The sequence below is a fragment of the Artemia sp. Qi Xiang Cuo genome, chromosome 14 (assembly GCF_049724085.1).
Source record: "Artemia sp. Qi Xiang Cuo chromosome 14, ASM4972408v1, whole genome shotgun sequence".
In the NCBI taxonomy this organism is placed as follows: Eukaryota; Metazoa; Arthropoda; class Branchiopoda; order Anostraca; family Artemiidae; genus Artemia; species Artemia sp. Qi Xiang Cuo.
In genome coordinates this window covers 8,430,549-8,455,088 of record NC_142807.1, presented here as the reverse complement: position 1 = coordinate 8,455,088, position 24,540 = coordinate 8,430,549, and the positions used below count along the sequence as shown (strand labels likewise).

At 35.6% G+C, this 24,540-nt stretch overlaps 1 protein-coding gene across 5 annotated transcripts in view; it reads left to right on the top strand.

The window, feature by feature from the left end:
• Positions 1-24,540, top strand: part of siz (Brefeldin-resistant Arf-GEF family protein schizo) — a 373,423-nt gene that overhangs the window by 229,905 nt on the left and 118,978 nt on the right. Inside the window, exons 1-2 of one of the 5 annotated variants that reach the window (XM_089100399.1) lie at positions 9,803-9,990; positions 13,208-13,502. The exons of 3 other annotated variants lie outside the window; for them this stretch is intronic. In XM_089100399.1, coding sequence (XP_088956525.1) covers positions 13,303-13,502 — 200 coding nt within the window. In that variant the 5' untranslated portion in view covers positions 9,803-9,990; positions 13,208-13,302. Of the gene's footprint in view, positions 1-9,802; positions 9,991-13,103; positions 13,503-24,540 lie in introns of those variants that run through there. One more of the 5 variants, XM_089100398.1, reaches the window with a different exon arrangement.

Here is a 24,540-nt window from a genome sequence, read left to right as displayed (position 1 = left end):
TTTTTATATTATTATATTAATTTTAAAATTTTCTTTACTTTTCTTTGAAAAACTTATTTTTTAGAAAAGTTTTTTTTTAATTAATACACTATAAAAAGGGCAATGTAAAATGAGCAATGAATAACAGGGCAATGCCAATGTAAAATGAGGGCAATATTTGGAAATCGTTTTTAAATAGTGATGATAATTAATAAAATTTGAAATTTGGCTATATCACATAAACTGTCATTGATTTAAATACATTCTGAGACCACACTGGCTATACATGACAAATGAAACTCAGAGAGGAAAGAAAATAAAAAAAATAAAAAAAAATAAAAAAAATTTCTTTTTGTTATTTTCTATTTCTATTTTTTTTTTTTTTTTTTTTTTTTTTTTTGTTCTTTCCTCTCTGAGTTTCATTTGTCAAACTATCATTGGGGAAGGAGAAATATGATAAAAATATATAGCATCTCATTCTATAGATTTTTAGAGTGAATAAATGGCTTTGAATATTGAATATTTAATTGAATATTTAATTTATGTAACTACAGTTTCAATTACCATTTTGGTGATAACCGGTGGAACATTCCCATTTCTCGCTTATTATTATTTTTACTAATTATCAAACGACTGTATTATTTTCATGCACGTTTACTCTATAATCATGTGGGCCGTCAGGAGGATCCCTAGAGGGGGGGGGCAAATGCGACAGAAGCTTTTGTATCTATCAATATCTAAGTAGAAAAATTTCTCATTTCCCTATTTCTATACGTTTTAATGCCTTTTTGTCTCTCAACGGGGGGGGAGCATTGAACCCCTGCCCCTCCTTCCCGGCACTCATATCTGTATTACTCGTTGTTAAGTTGAAAAGAAAGTAAACAGAGATCTTGGGACATGTACATACTTGTAATTGCCTTTTGTACTTGCCTCTTGCTCCCTTGCCTTTCTTGCTCTCTTGTACTTGCCTCTTGCTCCCTTGCCTCTCTTGCTCCCTTGCTCTCTTGTACTTGCCTCTTGTACTTGTACTTGCCTCTTGCTCCTAGGTCCCTCTTCCAAGTAAACATGAGGGAGCTATCATGCTATTTATATTAGCTTATTGACCTATTTGACCACCGAAACTAGTAAGTAATTATACCACCGTCTCTATGACCCAACTTGCAAAGTATAAGGATCGCCAAGTTCTTTTTTAAAGAAGTGTTTCTTAGTCTTTTGTTGAAATGTTGGTATCTGACAGCGCGTGGACTAAAATTCCATCTCCTTGATTTTAAGCTTTTTAACCCGTTCAGACGCAAGGAGAAACGCTTAAAACCAATTGACACGATTGGAGAACCGATCGGTTTTGGAACTAGGAATTTTTTCTAGTTTCCTCGTGAAGCAAGTATGAGCAAGCATTGTCTAAAGTGGGAAGCTTGCCAATTATTAAGCACGCAAAAAAATATTCGCTCTAAAAAATCTATAGAATGATATACTATGTATTTTTTACTCATACATTTCCTTCGCCAATGACATTTTTAGCGATGTAATCAAATTTCAAGTCTTTATTAATCATAATCACTATTAAAAAACGATTTCCAAATATTGCCCTTAATATAAATGTTTGCCCGTTTATACACACTACAAGTCGCTCTGTAAACTGTCTAAAAATGATACGAGTCATGGTCTATATAAAGCAAATAAGGTAAAGGAGGATACATCGCAATAAAGTACATGTGAGGTCATCTGCACTTTTTGGAAAAATCTTGCACCTAACGTTTGAACACTTTTCCTTTCGCACCAATTGGTTTTTCTCATCGATTTCTCAATGCGTTTGGACCAAGCATAAGTCTACTGTATCGCACGAAAGCAGTAACGACAATTCACGGAAATATAGAAAGGGAGGGGGCAGTATGTGTTTTTAAAATATATGGAAGCACATTTGTTGGAGTTTTTCAGTGAAAATACGAAACCAATGGAAATTTTCATTGAACCTACTTCAAAAAAGATATTTTTAACATTTGGGGGGAGGGTTTCGGGGGGGGGGGGACTAAAGCAACTTATAATTAGGCTTATTCCCTATAGGGCAATATTATGATATCAAGGGCATATCCAGAATTTTTCGTTCGGAGGGGCTATTTTGGGGGGCGGACAAAATTTTTAAAATGCGCATCAAAAATTTTATTTATATGTATTTTTGTTACGGTTTTTACGAGCCAAAAGTTTGTTAAGGGGAGATTCAAACCCTGGACCCCTCCCCCTGGATACGGCCTTGTATGCCACCCATATTCCCTAATGAATTTTCTAAGCACCGAGATTAGCAAATTGTTACCTCAAAATGAAATTAAACGAGGCCCGACCGAGGTACCATAGATCAGACTTTAGTCTTACCACCAAAATGGCTGTTATCTTTATGTCGGGCAAAATTTGGTACGATTTGTGGCTTAGTTATAGCAAAATGATAATTATCTTTATGGTTGATTGCTTCTAGGCTGATTCCTCAGCCCTGATCTTCAATGATTTCTTCTTTAACGCAATGATTTTGTGGAACAATAACCGGCGACATTCCATTTCTCATTCAGTATGCAATTTTCGAACACATTCTGAGACATGCAAACTTTAATTCAAAGGAAGTGATTATCATAGGTAGCGCTACTACACTGCCTAAGTAAAGAGCAATAAATCTTCAATGTATGTTTTTTCCCCGGCCACTTTCCTTCGCAACTGACGTTTTAGTTTGTAGAAGGAGTAGGGGGTTCTATAGGCTATTCGTCTGTTGGCACCATCTAGTCTTTATTTGAGTCTTTTTTTTATTTTTACCAAGTTCATTTTACCTCCTAGTTTAATGTCCAAGCCGAGTGGATTGGTGCGCTGGATTTAGGATCCTTTGTCCGAGAGGGCGAGGGTTCGAATCCTAGTGTGCCCAATTATTTGGTTTGAGGCGAGGGTCAGCGTTGTTACTCTGTAGGCTCAGCCAGAGTCGACCCAGCTCTAACTGGGTACCTGGAGAAATCTGGGGAAGAAAAACAGGAAGGGTGTGCGAAAGCACAGGATGGTTGGTCCCCAACCTCCCATTGCACTTCCTGGCTGAAGGGCTAAGAAGCAGATATTAGCACCGCCGGTAAGAACTGTAAAGTCCAATGCCGTATTGTTTACCTTTTTTTACCCCCTGTTTGTGATTGTTTCCTTTCGTTTTAAGTTTGACTTGGCTATTTGTTGTATTTTCTACTCGTTTTGAGACTCATTTATTTATTGACAGTGATTTTAAGGCCGTATCCAGGGGTGGGGGAAGTGAGGGTCTTTTACCCTCCCCCCCCCCCCGAAATATTTGTCCGACTCGTAAAAACGTAACAAAAAATTCAGCAAGAAAGAAATAATTTACGTAACCAAAATGAATATAAAAATTTTTTTATCCGTTTTTAAAGTTTTCTTTATTACCCTCCTCCAGAAAAAATGCTTTTGTAACCCCTCCCCCAAAAAAATCGTGGATACTACCCTGAGTGATTTATGTTCATTTTACGCTTGAATTACCGTTTGACTCTGTTTCTGCTTGTCTTAGGTTTAATGTTTGCTCTTCTTTAGAAAACTTCTTTTCTAGAAAAACTAGTTTTTTATCAATATGACAAGAAATTCAAAGTTCATATAAAATAATAAATAGCTTAATTAAGAAATGGCAAATATTAGCTTTATATTCAGAGCCTCAGCCATTATTGCAGCGAAGAGGGATAAGGTCTCCTAAACTTCGCTCCAACTTTTAAGAGGAAGTTTATGACTTAGTAAAGCCTTGAAAGCCAAAACTACTGACCTTGGAATCCGGGGTTTACTCCACGGATGGGAAAACTTTACAGATTTCACTTGAATCAAGCAGAGTTAGTGGTCAGGTTTTGAATATTAGAGTCATTAAATGATTCGGATTTGAGTCGTAACTATCTATCAGTATAGCACACAAAGCACGGGTTTGCTATTAGGGAAGGGGGTTGACGGATTTTTCCAAGAGAGGACGGGTGCTAATAAGGAACAGTCCACGGTCCATAGTAACAAAAATTGAAGACGCGTTAAAAAACCAACTACTGAAAAAAAATTGATTGCTGATTCTGCAATAGTAACTTTTATCTCGATTCGGTTCAAAAGTAAAATGTTATTTTAAAAACTAACTTATGAGAATTTCGAAAAATATCCTGAAAGTACACCGTTGATATTACCATTACCGACAACCCTATGCAAGAACCCTAGCCTCCAGGCTTGAAAAACAAGGAAAATTACTTTTCGACATGTGTAGCACTGACGTGTACTCTTTTTTCCTTTTTCTTTATATGGAAAGGCACATCTTTCAGCACAATCCTGCTGAATGGTCCTTTGGGCTGATCTTGAGGAAAGATGTATCCCTTGTTCCCTGTGTGGAGACATGGCGAAGCATTAGTTCAAACCTCTTCATCTATTTTTATCACATTGTATCGTTGGCAGCGCAATAGCGTTGCCTGAGTAAAGAGCGATGTGGGCAAAATGTATTATTTATTTATTTTTCGTTTTTTTTCTTTTTTTAGACCAGGGCAATTCGTTTCAAAGGAGTTGAAACAAAATATATTTCTTATGTTTTTCACTTTTTTTATTTTCATAAATAAAGAATTATCAAAACTTTAAGAAATAAATATCAGTATATGTCAATTAAACTGACAATCCACGAACCTTTGGGTTTTTTTTTTGTCAGTAAAGTGTAAATTATATTCTGGTCTTGAGAAGGTATGGGGGTTATCAGCCCTTGTAATTTTTGCTCGTTTTGAGTTTGACTCGGCTATTTATTATAATTTATGTCCGTTTTGAGTTTCATTTATTTATTGATAGTGATTTGTGGTAGTTTTACGCGTGGAAGATTATTTGACTTAATTTCTGCTCATTTTTGGATTAATGGAGCTCTTTACTTTTCTTTGAAAAACTTGTTTTGTGGGCAAAGTTTCTTAAATTAATGCGTATATAAAATAATAATAATTGTGAAACTAACTATACCTTAGAATCTTTGAGAAACAATAGGGCTTCTAACTTCCTTTACCTGCAGTTGCTATACTGTGAAATAAAACATCATAAGGCACCTATAAATGAAGTACGGAGTCTCCGTTTATAGGGGGCCAGTCGATTTCAAGGGGGCCAATATCCCCCTTGAAATTTCATATAAAATGATTTTCAGTAACTTTATATGATTTTCTTGTATTTGACCTGATTTTTCTATCTGGCAATCCCTCCCACCCACCGTAAAAAGGTTCCCTCATAATTGCCTAAAGACTACGCCCGTCTGCATTAAAAATTCGTTAAAATGGCGCGACGTAGCTTCGCTGAACATCAAGAAAAAATTAATTTTGTCGTCGAGAAAAATAACTTTTTGTATCTTCATGTCGCGTCACCAGGTTAGGTAGAAAATTTCAAAGTTGAAAAAGTTCAAAAATTGTAGAACTGTTCAAAAACATTTTAAGAGAAACATCAGCTACGGTCAAACTAAAAGGAGGCAAAGATCAAAAATCATTATTCGCACATTTTAAAATATTACTTCGGTTCTCAACGTCTCCTTTTTTGAAAGTGAGGTAATACAGTATAGTATAGTATGACTGAAAAAATTGATTATATTGTGCGTGCTGGTGAGATAATTACCGCCTTTTTGCTCAATACCGCTGCTATGGTTATTTAAGAAAGTCAAGGTAAAAGCTGGAAGAAAAAATCCGCCCATCCGGTTTTTAACATGCTAGTGAATTAAACCGAGTAAATTTTAGGTCAGAAAAAAAATTGTTTAGCACCATTTCGTCCTTACAACTCTGAATAAGTAAATAAAGTTGTGCATATACACGCACGCAGCACTAGGAGTATGCGTTCCAGGCACGTACGCCTGAATTTTTTTGAAGACTATTAATAAAAAACGAATTTTGTTTCATAATTTGAATAAGAAGCGCCCAGAAATTTAGGAAAATTTAGGATTCAGAGGGGCGCTCAGGTACCCCTTGTTCCTCCTGAGTACGTCCATGATGTGTACAGTAACTTACTTCTGGGAAAGATCATGGTTCTGGGGTAAATGGGTTAATGTCAGAAAGCGAAGAATATTTGTCAATTCTAAATACCAAGTCAATATGAAAAATAAAAATATTGAGATTGTGGAGCGGCCAGGCCCGAAGGCCCCGTGTACATACTTACAGTATTTTGCAAGCAACCTCCTTCCTCTGTGGAGTAACTTTTGTGAGTTATATAGAAAAGCAACTTGAATGGCATTACAGCCCAGCTTTCAAAAAAGTACTGAAGACAGGAAATTAAAAAAAAAAGAAATATGTCAAAAATTTTTGACATTAGGTGATTAGCTATGTGTCTGGTCTCAATTCATTAAGACTATGAAAAAAAATGTTACCTTATATGTGATTCTTGATCGTATGTATCTGACTCATATAGCTCCACTTGAGTGTTTGAAAAATCGAGCCATAAGAGCATTAACCTTTTGTGATAGCCCTTCTAATTGTATCAATTTGCCTTATTTTCGAAAAAAGGGAAAAACACTTTCTAAAATTATTAGAATCTTAATGAAGATCACGCCATCAGATTCAGCGTATCAGAAAACCCTACTGTAGTGGTTTCAAGCTCCTATCTGCAAAAATGTGGAATTTTGTATCTTTTGCCAGAAGAAAGATCAAGGATGCGTTTTTTTTTTTTTCAGGAGTAATCGTATTGACCCAGTGCAGAATATCTTGAGTGGGTTCATTCGAACGGAAATTAAAATTTATAGTGCCCTTTTTAAGTGACCAAAAAGATTGGAGGGTAGCCTGACCCCCTCCCTCGCCCCTTTTTTCCCAAAGTCGTCCGATCAAAATTGTGAGATAGCCATTTTGCTCATCATAGTTGAAAGGCCCAATAACTATGCCGTTAGATATAACATGACCCCCCCCCCATCCCCAGGAGAAATATCTTTAAGTCATAAAATTTGCCCATTTTTTTACACATAGTATTTGTTATTGTGACGTATGTGTACATTTTCGTATGGGGGGCGAATTTTTTGCTGGGGGTTTTCCACGGGAGAATTTCCTATGGGGAGGGAAGTTTTCAGGGGATGAACTTATCAGGGGAAATTATACACTGGGGGGATTTCCAAGAATTCTTATACAAAATACTTTTTAATGTCTTTCTTTCTCTTTTCCGTCACAATTTTACGCGTGGAATTGTTACGGGCAATTGTCCAGGGTAAATTTTCACCGGGATTGAATTGCCTAGAGGATATTTCCGTCGGGAGGAGGATTTCTCCGTGAAGATGGGGCCATATTTCCTGGCATTAATTAAAAACGACCAGAAATTAAATAAAAAACAAGTTTTTTTAAGCTGAAAGTAAGGAGCAACATTAAAAAGACAAACGAACAGAAATTATTACGTTTATGAAGGGGACTGCCCCCTCCTCAACACCTCGCTCTTTACGCTAAAGTTTGAATTTTGTGACAATTCTTTAAGAACGACTCCTGAAACACAAGAGTCATTTAATTAGAACAATAGGAAGCTTTTTTAAAAGTATTAAAATACTTTAGCGTAAAGAGCGAGTTGTTGAGGAAGGGACAGTCCCCTTCATACACCTAATAATTTCTTAAGTTTTAATGTTGCTCCTTACTTTCAGTTCAAAAAACTTGTTTTTTTTAATTTAATTTCTCTACTAGAACTGAGGTAACAAGAGTAACTCTTCGTACCCTCACTTGTACTAATCGCCCTCAAAAGGAAACTTGTAGGCAGATATCAGAAAACTTCCTCCGGCGTATCAGTTGCCATATTGAATAAGCTCAAAGCTCAATTAATTCCCAGGAGGCTATCTTTTAACTTCTTCAAAGGGAGTTTCAATGATTTTTTTTATTGTAGGCTAATGAGCAGGCTTTAGTAGCCTGCGTGAGATCTGCTTTCGCTTATCCCACGAATCTTGTTCTAAAGAAAGCATCGGGCTCATAAGAAAATTGAGAGAAAAAAAAAATCAGATCTGAACTTAAGATCCCAGATGATTGGGTACTTTGGAAATGACAATTACAAGTAAAGTCTACCCATTTTCTTATTTATAATCATAGACAAAAAAAGCATCTAACAGATACTTCTCCTCCCAACTCTCAAAAAATCTAGTAAAAATTGAAATCTGAGCTTAAGAGGCTAGATTTTTGGGTGTTTGGGAGTGACAATAACAAGGGAGAACAACTCACTTTTTTTCTACTTACAATCCTAGACATCTTACAGATTACAGTGCCATCTTTCAGATACCCCACCTCCCAAAAAAATTAGAACTACTTCCGGGGAGCTTACTTCCGGGATGACTGGGTGCTTTGGGAGTGACTGTCACAAATAAGATCTACTCATTTATTCTATGTATAATCATAGACAAATGCGACACCTTACAGATAACCCTCCTCACACCTTCCCTCAAAAAATGTTGAAAAAAATTCAGATCTGAGCTTAAGAGCCGAGATAATGTTTTGGAAGTGACAGTGACAGGTGAAATCTACCAATTCTCTTTCATGTAGCCTATATTAAAAACAATATCTTTCAGAGAGCCATCGTCTCGCGGCGTGAGAGCTGGTTTGTGTATAAAACGCAAGTTTTTCAGAAAACAAACATAGCTAAAATAAATATTTGTTTTAGCTTCGCTTATTTTTCGTTCATATATGCATATTTTTTTCTCTTGCATAAGCAATACCAGGGTTTCCATTTATCTAATTTTTTTTTGGCCTGGGCATGGATCGTATTTTACGAGTGACCTCAAACTTTCGGGTATTTCTTGGGATGTGGCTAGCAAGAAATGCATAAACAGACTGAAATGTATGACATGAGCAACACCAAGAAACTTCCCAGGTGGGGGACAATTGCTATCTGGAGGTTTGTTTTTACCGAGATGTAAAAGCTAATATTTCCCTTCTTCATATTTTATTATTTTCTCCGAATTATGATCTTCGAATTATGAAACATAAATATTTTATTATTTCTACTTCGACTGATATTCTCCCCCCCCCCCCTAATGAAAGCTGTAATACTCGTTATACAGCTTTTCATATATAATTTACGTGACAAAAATTTGGATTCAAAACTTAAGTGATCTAGATTTTTTTTTGAAACGAATAATTTTGCTCTCCTTGGTTGACATTTTTTTGGCGAAAATTAGAAAGTCCCTGATTATGATGTGGAAATGGTCGAGGTCGGCCGAGGTATGTAATGCTTGGGGGTGCACATATAACCTGTCCTGGGGCTTAACATTCTTAGGGAGAAAACTAAATAAACACAAGTTTAGGATTGAAATCTTAAAGAGCCCTGAATACAAGTGCAAGTAATTTTAAAATTAATTTAACTGTTAAATTTAATTAGTTTTTAAATGCTAGAATTAATTAGTTTAGAATTCTAGTTTATATTTTTCCCAAAGTTGCGAGTTTGGGACCGAAACCCCGAAGAGTGGTAGCCCTTAATACGAGTACAAGTAATTTTAGAATTAATTACTTCTAAATAAACAAACGGATTAATTATGAAACAATTATGATGGGGGAGGAGCGTTCTCCAGTGGACGCGTCTCAGCTGACCTTATCCCCCCTTTTAATGAAAGCTCTAATTTTTACAGGCGATCAGTTGTCCAAAGCAATTACAATCATGATAGAATGGTAAATATTGATGAACTCGCGCCTCTTGGCTTTACAGCAACGATGTGAGTCTCTTTTTGGACGTGTTCCGAATTGTTAGATTCAGCCAATTTATTCGCTCAAAATGCAATTAGTATGATTAAGTGAACGTTGGCAGAAAGTGCTGTCAGAAGAGATCATTGCCTCTTTTTCAGACTAGTAAAGTCAGTCGTAAGGTGTGTTACAGTTGATGTGTGCTTAGCTTAAAAGATTTTGTGGTTTCAGTTTTTTTTTTTTTTGTCGGAAAATCAGTGAAAGGAAAGTTAACTGATGGTCTGTGGTTTGTGGTTATCTTTATTAATGGAATGACATCGTGAATTAACTGCAAAACGCGTGTCTCTAGAAACAGTTATGTCATTTGGAGAATAAATTTAGACCTGTAATGGTATGTTTTGAGAAGAAGTGACGTTTCAACGCCTGGGGTGGAAATTAATGAAATATAAGGGGGTACCGATTCTTTGGTATTAGCCTGTAATTGAGACTACTGAGAAGGAAACGTGTTAGGAAAACAATTCTTACTTCACAATATACAGAAATATTGTATTAACTCATTTGAAAGCGCTTGTACTCTACTTTACCCCCCCCCCCCCATTAATCTGCAAATATATAGCCCAAATTATAAATTTCCCATTCATTTTCCCATGCGTCACTCTTGTTTCAACAAGAGTCTTGTTTCAACAAGAGTCTTGTTTCAACAGAAAAATAATAAATATAGCAAATAAGGAATATTGTCCCTTTGCATAAATATCTCTAGAGTGCAAGATAGAAACTTTTTTCAAAATTCATTATTTAAAATATTTTTAGACAAAACTGACTTTACATTTATATAAATACATTGATAATCAAACAACGGATAAAACTTCGAATTAAGATAGTGCAAAACGAACTTAAAACATAATTTAACCTATTATCTATAAATTTATTTATTTAAAATTGATAATCTAAGCCCTTTTTACTAGTTTCATCAACCGGATTTTTGTTGGTATAAAAATGAACTTCAGTAGAATTCAAGATTTGTGATTTTCTAAATTCAAGCAAACCACTTTCCATTAAGGACATCAGTGTAAATCATCTATTTGTTAAGGACGCGGTACTGGGAGGGTTAGAAGGAGGAGCAATTGTCCCCCCCACCCTAGATTCTGAAAAACATCATTTTGTTTTGTATTTTTATTGAAAGAAATATGGAAAAATGCCCCCTCCCCCTAGATTTTTTAAATGCTGTTTTGCAATCTTCAAAAAAAGAAAAACCTTTCCCCACCCCACCCCTACATTTCCATCAATTGGCTGACGCGTAGTGATTTGCACAGTGTTTATAGTATCGTTTCATGTCGCTAAGAAATTACTCATGACTCCAAAAGCAGAGGAACCAGTATTAAAATGAATCAAGTCCAGAAAAAAAAATCAAGGAGCCTTCTATCTAAAATCGAATCAGAACAAGTAGTCATGAGATGAAGTACTAGATGAGGGCCCTTTTCTGTCTCGGAAAGTAGTTAGGAGGGGGGGGGAGGTAAAACTTTCAGGAATGGTCCCGAGCCTGAGTTACCCCCCCCCCTCCTGGGTAGGTCTTTCGGATTATCTATCGTCACCACCACCCTCCCTTCAAAGAGCTGGGATAAACAGCCCAAACGAGGCTTAAAAGAGTGTTTTGGCCTCATTACTTTGCTAAAATCTGATTTATAAGGTTTTAAAGAATTTTAAAAAATGCGTCTCAAGTTTGAACAATTCTAATATTGCTTAGAATGCTAATTAATTCATACTTAATTCCTACTTAATTTATGAGGTTTTAAAGAATTTGAAAAAATGAGTCTCAAATTTAAATAATTCTAATATTGCTTAGAATCCTGCTTAATTCATTGTAATTGGGTTTTCAAGACCTGAAGTCAAGAGAAAGTAGACGCAAATCCAAGGGGCTGCCGACTTCGCGCCACCTGGTGTATATCACGGAGCGCCACATGTGCCACACAGATCCGCCACACTTAGCACGCGCTACCTTGTGTATACCACGGAGCGCCACGTGTGCAACACAGATCCGTTACACTTGGTACGTGCCACTTGGTGTATATCACGTAGCGCCACGTGTGCCATACAGATCCACCATACTTGGCATGCACCACCTGGTGTCTATGACGGAGCGCCACATGTGTCACACAGATCCGCCACACTGGACAGGCGCCACCTGGTTTATATCACCGGGCGCCACGTGTGCCACACTTGGCACGTGCTACCTGGTGTATATCACGGAGCGCCACGTGTGCCATACAGATCATCCATACTTGGCATGCACCACCTGGTGTCTATGACGGAGCGCCACATGTGTCACACAGATCCGCCACACTGGACAGGCGACACCTGGTTTATATCACCGGGCGCCATGTGTGCCACACTTGGCACGTGCTACCTGGTGTATATCACGGAGCGCCACGTGTGCCATACAGATCCGCCATACTTGGCACTCGCCGCCTGGTGTACACGATTTCTGAGAGTGGATAACCTCTCGCTCAAGCCGAAATTACGGAAAATGCAAAATAAACCTGTCTTCTGTGCAATTTTCCAAGCCTTAGAAACTGATAAAGATAGAAGCATGAGAACATCTTCAAAAGTATAATTTAGGCTCTGAATTCATTCCTTAAATCTTTATTCTCACAACTCAACAACTTTCCCAGATTGTGAAATAACCTCATCTAGGTTTTACCCATCATGATCATAATAACGGGTCATGACCTTTAGATAAAACAGACAATAACAAACATACACAGCTAGTTTATATTCACTATTGCTCATGGGCGTAGGCACCATATTGTCTAGGGGGGGGGGGCAGTCGAAAGTGTGATGGAGGGCCTTTTATCAACTGCTTTTTCAACCATCTGCTTTTTCAACCATATCTAATGTAAATTTGAAGGTCGAGGGGGGCAGCTGCCCCCCCTCCTCCCTACGCCCATGCTACTGCGATGAAAGAAAACAAGATGGCATCAAAAACCTTTACCAAACGCTGAAATATATTGGTTAATTTGCGCAGAAGTATTTTTTTGGCGGAGGTTAATTAAAAAATCAAAATTTGTATTCGATAATTTTAATAAGAAGCGTCCCAAAATTTGGGAAATTTTCAGATTTTGGGGAGAGAGCTGTGTCCCCCATGCGCGTGTCTCTGCGGTCGATCCGCATATTAGAACTTTATTTTTCAAAATTGAATATCATCTATATAATGATCTACATTACAAAGTCCTGATTTGCTACAGGAATTCAGTAATCTTACATTTTCACTAATTGTTAATAACTAAATTAATTTCCAATAAAGTAATCACCTACACAGAAGAGACATGGGGGTTGGCTCCAATATGTGGAAAGCTGATTAAACATATATCAGTTGAAGAGAAAGTCCACCAAAACAGTCAGGAACTAGGAGAAAAAAAAATACCTGTGGGCAAATGCAAATGGACAAATGCAAAAGGGCAAATGCACCTACTACCTTGATTTAATTTTAATATCAGACAGCAGAACTTTTAAAGTTAGAATATGCTAAAATTTTCAAGTGTAAAAAAGGTCTTGATCCATTCTCATCCTGAATCCACTAATCATTACTCTGGTCTTTTTCATATCCCCAGGACATTATGAATAATGACATACTAATCGCTTGGCCCATTGCTTAAAAGTTATCTATTCCTATCTTAAGCTCTATCTAAGATAAATCGATATAGCCATGTTTTCCATAGACAATTCAGTGATAGTAAAAGAAGCCATATGGAATGGAGGAAATAGTAGTGATTATAGTGGAACTCATTATTTTGGAGAAAAATTTATAAATAGACAAGTGAGTGGTCTGAGACTCGGATACCTTAAGCCTTTTAGTCCCTACTCTGGATATTTATTAATGACAACCTACTTCGAGTCAAATACAAGGTACGGATTTGATTTAATGTTGTTTTTTTTGGAAGAATTTTGTTGGTATATAAAATAAGGCATTGGTAATTGTTAAGACAATTGGACAAGGCCATATCCAAAGAGGTGGGGGGTTACTGTGGTTTTAACCTCGAGGGGGTTACCCCCTCAAAGTTTTTCTGACTCGTAAAAAAAAGTAACAAATATGCTCATAAACAAGTTTTTGATGTGTTTTTTAAAAAAAAATTGTAAACTACCCCCCCACCCCCGAACAAAATCCTGAATGCACCCTTGCCATTGGATGTTTTTAAGGAAACCCTCTGCAAACTGCAAAATTCTGAAAACTTATTGTCAGGGTAACTAATTTAAAACTAATTATTGTTTCAGGAAGTCCAAAACAATTAGAAAAGAAGACATTATACCGAACATTTCCTACCGGACACAGTGGTGTCAATTCACAAAAATGTAGGAGGGGGTAGCCAAATATATTTTCCAAAATCTAGGGGGGTTTTGAATTTGCTTTTCTTTTAATTTTTCAATGAAAATACAAAAAAAGAAATTTTAATGAAAATACCAAAGAAGGGTATTCTTCAAAATCTAGAAAGGGCAATAGCACCTAAAATCTTGATTTAATTTTAATATCAAAAGTAATTTAAAGTGATATTTACTTTTGTTTCCTAGTGTAGGAATCAAATCCTAATACTTTCCTTGAGAGAGGGAAACCCCTTGAGAGAGGGTTCTGAAAATTACTTTAAAACAATCATAAGTATTGACTGATCTCATTCCTAAAGGTGCTTTGATTCAATTTGGCCCTCATTGTGAGAAAGATTTTTTTTTTTAATGTGCGTTTTTATTTTCATTTTGCTCTTCTGCAAAATTAGTAAAGTGGACTTTCCTAAAATGTTTGTCATTTTTGCAAAACGCAACGGAATTTATGATACACCTGTACCATTTCTATTCAAATCTGCAAATAATATTTAACCGTTCATTCTATATTAAGATACTGTAAATAACCTTAGACATTAACCCTGCGTTCAAAAAAGCTTATTGTAATTAATTGCAATTATTTATTAAATAAGCGAAACCATTATGCTCTATTGAACACCATTCGGGTAGCAAAATTAATTTTAAACGAGTAATTTGAAAATTGGAAGAAATGACCAAAGTCTAGTGGTCTGACTTTCCCTCTCTATACACCTACAGCGTTCCTATTGTGCTAAAAATTATAGTTGAAATAAAAAACAATTAGAGTTAAGAATCTTGCAATTCTGTAGCACACTTTAAGAAAGTTTCTAACGAAAAGATTTTTAATTTATCCCGATAGATAAATTTATCAGGAATTTTCTAAATAGGAAAGAGCAGATTACAGCTTATTGGGCTTTGACGAACAATAATGAAATAATTAACTTAACAGGTTTTCATAAGCTCTTTTAAACCAAATTTAATAATTACAACTACCTTTTGAATGCCAAAATGACAAAAATCAATTATAACAAGCTTAACCAACAAGGGTAAAACTGACTTCATTCTATGTTTTTGCTTAATATCAATAACTATGGCTTAACATCACTATGATGTAATCCAACCCACACTCAGCCCAAGGGACTGATGTATTGTGTTTCACTTATGTAGATGACTTCCAGCGTCTTCGAGACAAAGTTTTTATTCCCTGTGAAACCTGCGATTTATTGACAAGCTTAAAACTGCAAATTGCAACTAAAGGGACAAGATACTTATATCACTGGATCCATTAGTTTCAGATTTATCTATTCACCGAGCCAAAACAGTGATACTGCTCAGACTTTATGTAACCTATGAAACATGCGATTTTGGGACAGGCCTACAACTAAAAATTGCTCCAGAAGCAGGGTTGCCACCACGGTCAGCTCCTAAAGTGCTACAATTGCCCAAATTTGCGTGCTACATAGCGATGTTCGGTGCTACAGTTAAAAAATTGACTGCACTAGTGCTCAAATAGCACTTTCGTGCTACAGGTGGCAACCCTGTCCATAAGGGCAAGATACTTATATTGATGAAACTGAAGTTGGTGCTTCGGTACCCGAGTCGGGCCTCTGCGGATCTAAAGTTGCGGATCTAAACTTTTTCATTTCGGTCAAGATACCTAAAATTCGACATACCGATTAATATTTCCAACGTAGCTCCTTTAATTAGGTGTTGTTTTCTTAGACCACACTGCCGTTCTATGACGAACAAATAAATGTCATATGTCATAGATATGTCACAGGTAATATAGGTAGTAGGTAATATGTCATATGTCATAGGTTGTAGATATGTCATAGTTAATCAATGGACGAACAAATAAACTTTCAAATGGGGATGAATCCATTTATTTAGACAGTGAAAAAACAGGTACAAAAGCCCAGATATTTTTATTAATTTAGAAATACTAAATTAATAAAATGGAAAGTAGCATATTTATACACAACAAAATAAACAACTTTTTGGGTCATTCACAATATAATGAAATTCCGGATTATTCACTAGGTTATTTTCAGAGAGAGTTCATTGACAAAGTTCATTTAAAGAAGGAAATTTACATCAAGACTTTGATTCCAAGAAAACTGGGGTAAACTAAAGGAACAAAATACAAATATTTGAGCCGAGATTGTCCTACTCAGTCGTCCTCAATGCAGGAAGAATAATAGAAAAAAATATTAAATATAAAAGTTACAGGACAGCATAAAAAGAAATACCTTAAAAACATCTTATATTGAAAGACAAACTTTTTTATGTTGTCCCGTGGACCTTTACCTATTCTTCTGTATTGTTCTTCTTCTTTTGCTTATTCTTCTTTTACCTATTCTTCTTCTTTTGTGGACCTTTACCTTTTGTTTTCTTCTTTCTATGCTAAGGACGGCTGAGTGGACGTTTCGACTGGAATATTCTCATTTTTCTCTTTTTTAACAATGTATGATTTCCCTCATTTTTTTCGCTGTCACATTTTTTCTTGTTTTTATTATGTTTAGCCAGTGTGGTCTCTGGAATTATTTGAGACGCTTTTCAACTAAAAAGCTTCGCTTTCTGGCCGTTAAAGCTTTGATCAACTAAAGCTTACATTAACTACTCCGCAGACGATTGTTACGGTGGGAAATTTTGTGTTGAAGATATGGAAGTGAGGAGCAAACGTCTTAAATAGAAGTACTTAGTGTTTGTTTTGTTTTTTAATATATTTGTAGTTAAATGTATGCAACCACGACTCTTGTGTATGGCCCTCGGCTTTTCCAATACAAATTATATTATAAATGGCCTATCACTGATAACTTTACCAACAAAATCCGTATTATTATAATTCATGCAAACCTCAAATCAACTATACACTTTTTTCAGTGGGCGTCAAAACTTCTTTTTATGTGCTGTATATCTGAATTGAATCTCGAAAGAATTTTATATTTGTTACATGATTGGGTGTATTTTGTTTCTGTTTCCTTTCTAACCAGAACACCAGAAATACGCCCCCTATTGGTAAGTTCAGACACACTGGTAAAACGATCTACCAGAACCACACTTGAGTTGGCATTCTAAAGTCGACAGGCAGTCGACTTTATTTTTTTACTTTTATAACTTTAATAAATCAAATAATATAAACATTTTGATTACTAAATATCCGTATAAGTATATTAAACTGACAATGCATATTCGTTTATATTTTTTTCAGTAAAGTGCAAATTATGTTCTGGCCTTGGGAAGGCATAGGGGTTTTGAGCCCAATTTATGTTAATTTCAGCTCGTTTTGAGTATCACTAGGTTATTTATGGTAATTTCTCTTCGTTTTGGGTTTCATTTATTTATCGATGCTGATTTGTGGTAGTTTCACGCTTGGTAGATGATTTGATTTTATTTTTGCTCATTTTCGGTTTAATGGGGTCCTTTACTTTTCTTTGAATAACTTTTCTTTGAAAAAGTTTTTTTAATTAATTTCTGTTAGTTTTATATTGACATAGTCTTTTCTGGGAAAAGAAAATAATTATTTAAATCTTTTTGTTTTTTTCAAGACTTTATAGTTTGGCCTGCTATTTGTATGCTGGAAGAAAGATTTCAGCAATTTTTAACAACATACATCCTTTTGAAAATTTGGAGACAAATAGTAGTGTTTAATTTAGTTTCATACCTCCTCTAGTTGACCTGAAATGGAAAACTTGATACCATTCGCAAAAAAAATCTATTTACTTTCTTTGATAACTTGGATACACTTACGCTATTTTGGTTTGGTTAAATTTTAAGAGCAGAAGTAGCAAGTGCCCTATTCTAAAAAAAGAAAAAAATAATAATACTGTTTACCCACATCAATTTTTAGCATACTACACAAATGACATGCCGTCCAATAACTTTCGACTATTAAAAAGCGCACTGTGCCTCTCAATTTCTAATCAACTGAACCGGTTTTGAATTTTAATGACAAAGCTTTATATAAACACCCTATATGCCGCAAGGGCACAAATTACAACCCTTGCCCTGCGGGCTGTGAGGGGGTTGTCATCCTCAAAGACCTAATTTCCAGAACTTTCAACTACGTTAAACAAAATGGCTATCTCAAAATTTTGATTGGATGTGTTTGGGAAAATGGTGGGCGTGAGAGGGGCGTTAGTTGCTCTCCATTCACTTTCAACTATTAAAAAAGGCACTAGCCCTTTTAATTTCCAATCAAATGAGCCCTTTTGAAGTTTCTACGACAATACTTTCAATAAAAACATTATATGCCCCCCGAGCATAGCTTACAATCCTTAACCTCCAGCCTGGGGGGGGGGTTGTCATCCATAAAAAGCAAATTACTAGAAATTTTAACTACATTTAACAAAATGTAAATCTAAAAATTTTTAATAGATGGGTTTGGGGAATTTGTAGGTGTGAAAGGGGTGTTATTTGCCTTCCAATCACTTTCGGCTATTAAAAAGGGCACAAGCCACTCCAATTTCCAAGTGAATGAGCCCTTTTCGAAGTTTCTAAGACAACTCATTCGATACGAAGTGCCCTGGTCTAAGACCAAGAACCCCAAAAAAAAATACATTGTGCCAACATCGTGCTTTACTTAGGCAGCGCTAGCGCTGCCTATGAAAGCTCAACTGATCTATTATGTTGCATAGCATGTAGTAATGCGCCTAATGAATTCGGTAGTCGCTGGATACAAATTTGCTTAACCCATGTCAGAACTTTTAAGACTGGTAATAACATGATTGCTATTCACTCACCCTTGTACAGAGAATACCGAAAAAACAAATTTGTAAAGAATCACATTGCGTTCTGAAATTCCTCTTACTTATGCTCAATGCTTTCAACCTTCAGGGGTCTCTAATTTCAGTTAGCAGACAATTTATGAAATATTAGAGGATCTGGGTGGGAGAAACAAATTTTCCCAAAGTCGTGACCTATCTAGACCTGCTCGTTTAATAAGATAGAGTAAGACTGAATTATCCAACTGTCAGCCTTCATTCAGCTAATTTATTGATTCTAACGCTTCTTACTTTTCTTGAGCAGAAACAAACCATCATTTTTTTTTAACAATTGTCATCAATTCACTCTCCATTTTTAATTTGTTCCTCGAATTTATACTGTCTATGCTAAAAACTAAGGACTCTTTTTCTTCTGTCGTCGAAAAACAACAGAAGTCGAAGCAATGTCAACACTTTACAAACCGAACGACCGCCGTGCCGACGGAGAATCAAATAAACAGCAAAATCTCTGGTTATGTTGACAGAGATGCTAATTCTGACGCGGCTAAGGCTAGCAAAAATGGTCAAGTGCTCACAGTATGGTGAAGTATCATAGAATCTAGCGCAACTTGTACTGCAGAAGTGAATTCTGATACCCTTAGATTGTCTATAACAGCCTCTGCCATTTTTTAAGACTTGATTCCCCTTCTTTGAGGGCGAAATTAACATTAATGGTATGAACAGGGTAGAAAAACTGTCAGTCAGACCTTTGTTTGCTTAAAGAAAATGTCAAACAGTGAGCAGTTTTCTGCGTAAAGGGGAGAATTAATCTTGGCAATAATGGATCGTGTCTGAAATATTTCTTTCCAAATTGGTAAAATCGCTTTCAATGATGATAACTTCAGACAGACTAGTAAAACCGTCTTTAGACCTGTAAAAGTGACCATAACAGAGACAGAGTGCGCATACCCTCTGTATTTTTTTCCGCTCCCCGTCTCGTATTTTGAGAGATAACGTTGTTTGGTATTTTCCTTGAAAAAAAAAACACAACTATATTGCTCCCTTTGATTCTAAAAATAAAACATTATGCCCCCTCCTCCATAGATTTTTGCCCCGGGTCAGTCTTCACACAATAACGATTGAATGTTCATAATTCAAATATTATTATTCGTTGTCAACCCTGTAAATGCTTCAGCGAAAATAAACGTCAAAATAAAATTCAGGTCAACACCAATAAAAGAAGGATTTGTTCGGGATTAAAAAGATTAGAAGGTTGAATAATTATTATCATAATAATCATCAATAAGAATATCCTCTTGGAACAAAATTACTGATAAAGCACTACTTTTGCTACAAAGTCTTTCCAAAAATCCAAAAAATTTGGATTGCAAGCATCCAAAAAATCCTTCGCAGATTAAGAACCTGCAAAAACACTTTAAGGAAGAAGGGTGAAGATTTTAATAAAACTTTTTTTGTCCAAAAATTGTCTTATTTTTGGTAAATGCTACTAAAATCAGATTTTACTCAATTTTACTCAGATTTACTCAAGGCGCGGTCGGCATGTTATTTCTGAATGGTGAAATCAATCCAAAGCATTTGACTTGGTTTAACTTTGACATTGATTCCCTTGAACCTAACGAATTTTCCATTTGGTAAATATTTGATACCTTACTCAAGAACATTATTTAGCACGTGGTATTTGGGCGTGGTTTCTTGTTTCTAATGCAGTCAGTTTGGTATATTAAACATCTCGTTTGGGCATCATATAAGTTTTTAATTTGGAACAGAACATCAGTTTATCAAGTCTTTTCTAGCTAAGGCTAGATGCCTGTTGGCACTAGCTGGGTGTCTATTCCGAATTCTTAGAAATACTAAGTCTTTTTTTATTTTACCAAGTCTTTTTGGCTTAGGCTAAAGGGGTTTGTACTATATTTTAAACATATTATTTCTTAATTTACCAAGTTTTTTTTTTAGCCTGATACCGTCAGTCAGTCAGGTAACCAAAACAATTTCTTGTTTTGGCAATTTCTCTGGAAAATTTCTTGTTTGGTAATTTCTCTAGCAACTCCTCCATTATTCGGAGAGCAACGCTTCTGAAACTCACTTTACCGCTGCCATCAGTGTAGCTTGCAATATTCTAATCTTGATTTACAGTCTGTTTAGCTATGGCTAATTGCCCGTTGGCACTATATAGGTATTTATTACCTATTCTCAAAATTTCTAAGTCTTTTTAATTTTTCCTCTAACATCTGTTTTGACAAAGTTAATAACTGGTTGGTACTATTTGGGCTTTCTTGGCTCCTTAAAAATACCAAGTTTTTTAACCTTTATCAAGTCTTCCCAGCTGAGGCTAATTGCCTGTTGGCACTATCTAGGTATTTATTCCTAAGTATTGAAAATGATAAGTCTTTTTACCTTTTTTTTTACCAAGCCTCCCTAGTCAAGGCTAATTGCCTAATGGCACTATCTAGCAGAGGCTAATGTTGGTACTATTCAGGTGTTCATTCCACGTTCAAGTCTTTTTTACCTTCTTTACCGAGTCTTTGGCAAAGGCTAATTGCCCCTTGGCGCTATCTAGGTGTTTTCTTTAAGTATGACTTCAAAATAGAAACATACCCTCGGACCCATCTTATGTGTATTCATACCTGAGAACTATGATTTTTAATAACTTTTGTTTCAGCTGATTCAAAATTATGAAGTTTTCAGGGCAGTACCACTTTTTTGCCGGTGTTGCCACGTTGAACCGTGAAAATAAATGAGCAAAGCTAAGTAGTTTATACTGACAACGTTTTCCGTCTATGAAAATCAAACACTAATAATCTATTAATTTTCAAAGACAAACCACACCTTCAAATTAAAACTATCTTGGTACTTACGCATTATCAAGAATCCACTCAAGAAGTTTTTTCTGAAGTTTTTTCAAGAAGTTTTTTGTGTTTGATCTGAGTAAACCAGTTTTTCTCTTGCATTCGATTATAATTAGCTTACTCTTTCGTTAAATAAACTACGATACAGGTGTATTTTAATTAAATATTTAATATATAGGGGTGGTTAGGTTAAGTTAGGTCAGGTTAAAAGTTTAGTATAATACATTCTGTGCGGCCTGCTTTCCATAATTTTTTGTTCTAGTTTCCATAATTTTGTTACTGAAGTATTATGTTTTCATCATATTTGGTATATTTCATTGTGATTAACCTAACTTCACTTCTCAAGTGTAATCTGGATAATACGTAAGTACCACCAACTTTTTTCATGTTGTTTAGTGCCGTGTATTTCAAGCTAGTTTTTTGCTGTTTTTTAACTCAGATATCTTCTTTTTTAATTTGGCGCCCTCTACGATGAACAACTGCAGAACTGCAAGTAGGGGTCTTTTCAGTCAAAACTGAATTCTCTATTTCCCCTGTTTTCTCAGATAGGTAGTGCTGCGTAAGTCTCCACTTAACAAGTTCAGTTTCAGGTTTTTGCCGTTTTTTTTTAATTTAATAACAGGGTTTGTTCAAGAAAAAACAATAAAAACAGAGAAACACATAAAAAAGCAATAAAACGGAACTATTAACCTTCCTTAAGCTTTTGCATGCTTGGAGTAACCCCTTAAAATAGGAACAAAAGAATAACAATCAGATCTATTTTCACTGTTGTTGGCAGTTTAAGCTTTTCATGGATCAAGGCCTTACCCAGGATTTTTTTTTCGGGGGGGGGGGGGGTGTGAGGCTACTCAAATATTTTTTTCGGGGGGGGGGGGTACACAAAAAACCTCAAAAAACGCATAAAATTTGTATTTATCCATTTTCGTTACGTTTTTGGGTGTCAGACAAACATTTCGGGGAGGGGGGAGGGTTCAAACCCCCTAGCCCTCCCCCCCTGGGTACAGCCTTGTCATGGATTACTCTGTTACAGAATTTACTCATTTTTGGAGGAGTGTAAAATAAAAACATAGGGATCATATGAAAATGCAAGAAAAACTTTAAAATCTTAAGACTTTAGTCACGAGTCTGAACTTTTTCAAGATACAGAAAAAAAATTTAAAAAACACATAAAAAATTGTTTTTATCCATTTTCGTTACGTTTTTGCGAATCATAAAAACAGTTCGGGGGAGGCCCTGGGTACGGCCTTATCATGGATTATTTTGTTACAGAATTTACTCATTTTTGGAGGAGTGTAAAATAAAAACACAAGGATCATATGAAAATGCAAGAAAAACTTTAAAATCTTAAGGCTTTAATCATGAGTCTGAACCATTCTCCTCCCCTTTCAAGATACTCTTAGGCGAGTGTTTTCTTGAACTTTGCAAGTGTTTTCCTTTTAGTGGATATCCTGCTAAAAAAAAAATAATCAACTCCTGTAGTCTTACTAATTGGCTAATGTTTATGCATTCTAACCTTCTAAAGTTTAACTTCAGCATAACTACCAGAATTTTTTCTTTGTCAGATGGGTTTACGTCAGTAATCAGCTGTGGCGGTAATATTTCTTAATTATTTTTTTTTATATCTTTATGGATGATTCATTCGTTTGGAATTGATTTGATCATTGGCTCCAGTCCTATTGTTTTATACTTAACTTTTTATTGTTATTTGTCAATCTTTTTTATTCTTTTATTGGCAAAGTTTTTTAAATTACTTCATCTTAAATTTTTATTAAGACATAGTTATTAATACTATTAATAATTATACTATTATAATAATTATAGTACAATTATAATTATAATATTATTCTATACTATAATTATTATGTATTATAATTATAATTAGTATATCATATAATAATATACTTGTAATACTTATAGTTATACTATTGTAACGATAATACTATTAGTATTAATACTAAGTATTTTTATTAATACATTGGCACTCATGGCCAAAAATTTTTCCACCCTTCCCCTCCTCCTCCTATGAAACCAAAAACCATAAGCTGTTTCTTGAAAGACACGAATAAGTTCAAACATATATCAACACAAAACTTAGAATAGATTTGAGAATACAGAATACAAAACTTAGGGGATTCTAGATAATAGAAAGACGAGGGGGTAACCACTTTCGCAAACCATGTACACCAGGTGATGCATGCCAAGCGTAACAAAACTGCACCAAGCTAGCCGGAACTCTGTGGCACACGTGGAGTTCTGAGATCTAGCGTTCTGGAGTTCTGGAGATCTGGAGTTCTAGCGGGAGGCAAGACAAAGAGAAGTGACAGAATAGATGGAAAATATATAATTTGGGCTATATATTTGCACATTAGGTATGCAGAATATTGTTCCTAACACATTAGGTGTACAGACCCGCTATACTTTACCCGCACCAACTATTTTTTTGGCTTCATTAAGCGGAGGGTTCGAGTTGTTTTATATGCTATGCAAGGTTCTAGTGTTAACCCTACACCAGATGACGTACACCAGATGACGGAAAATGGGCATCCAAAATCATTCAGAGGAATTATTGAGCAAGTCCATTAATACAACGGAGTAAATTCCAAAGAAGGTCAACTACTGGTCTCGTTTTTAATGCAAGGGTTATTTGGGATTGGGATGGTTTCCAGAGCTTTCATTGGTTGATCTTCCTTTGGTGCCCCCTCACCCAATATCAAACTTCTTACGATTTTCCCATAATTTCCTATAGTTTTCATACAATTCGTCTGTTTTTTCGTTTTTCAACCGTAGCCTACCCTCCTCCTCTGAAATACATTGTCCTCCCCCACAATTAAAGACTATTTGGGATGGGGATGGTTTTCAGAGCTTTCGTTGGTTGATCTTCAGTATTGTGAAGGTTTTTGGATTTTAGAATGGACATATTTAAATTGGCTACGAAAAAAATTTAGTACCCAACGACAATCTTTTGTTTGTCAGCTTTAGAACTACTTCTTATTTCTAGAGGATATTCTTGTCAGTATGTAAACT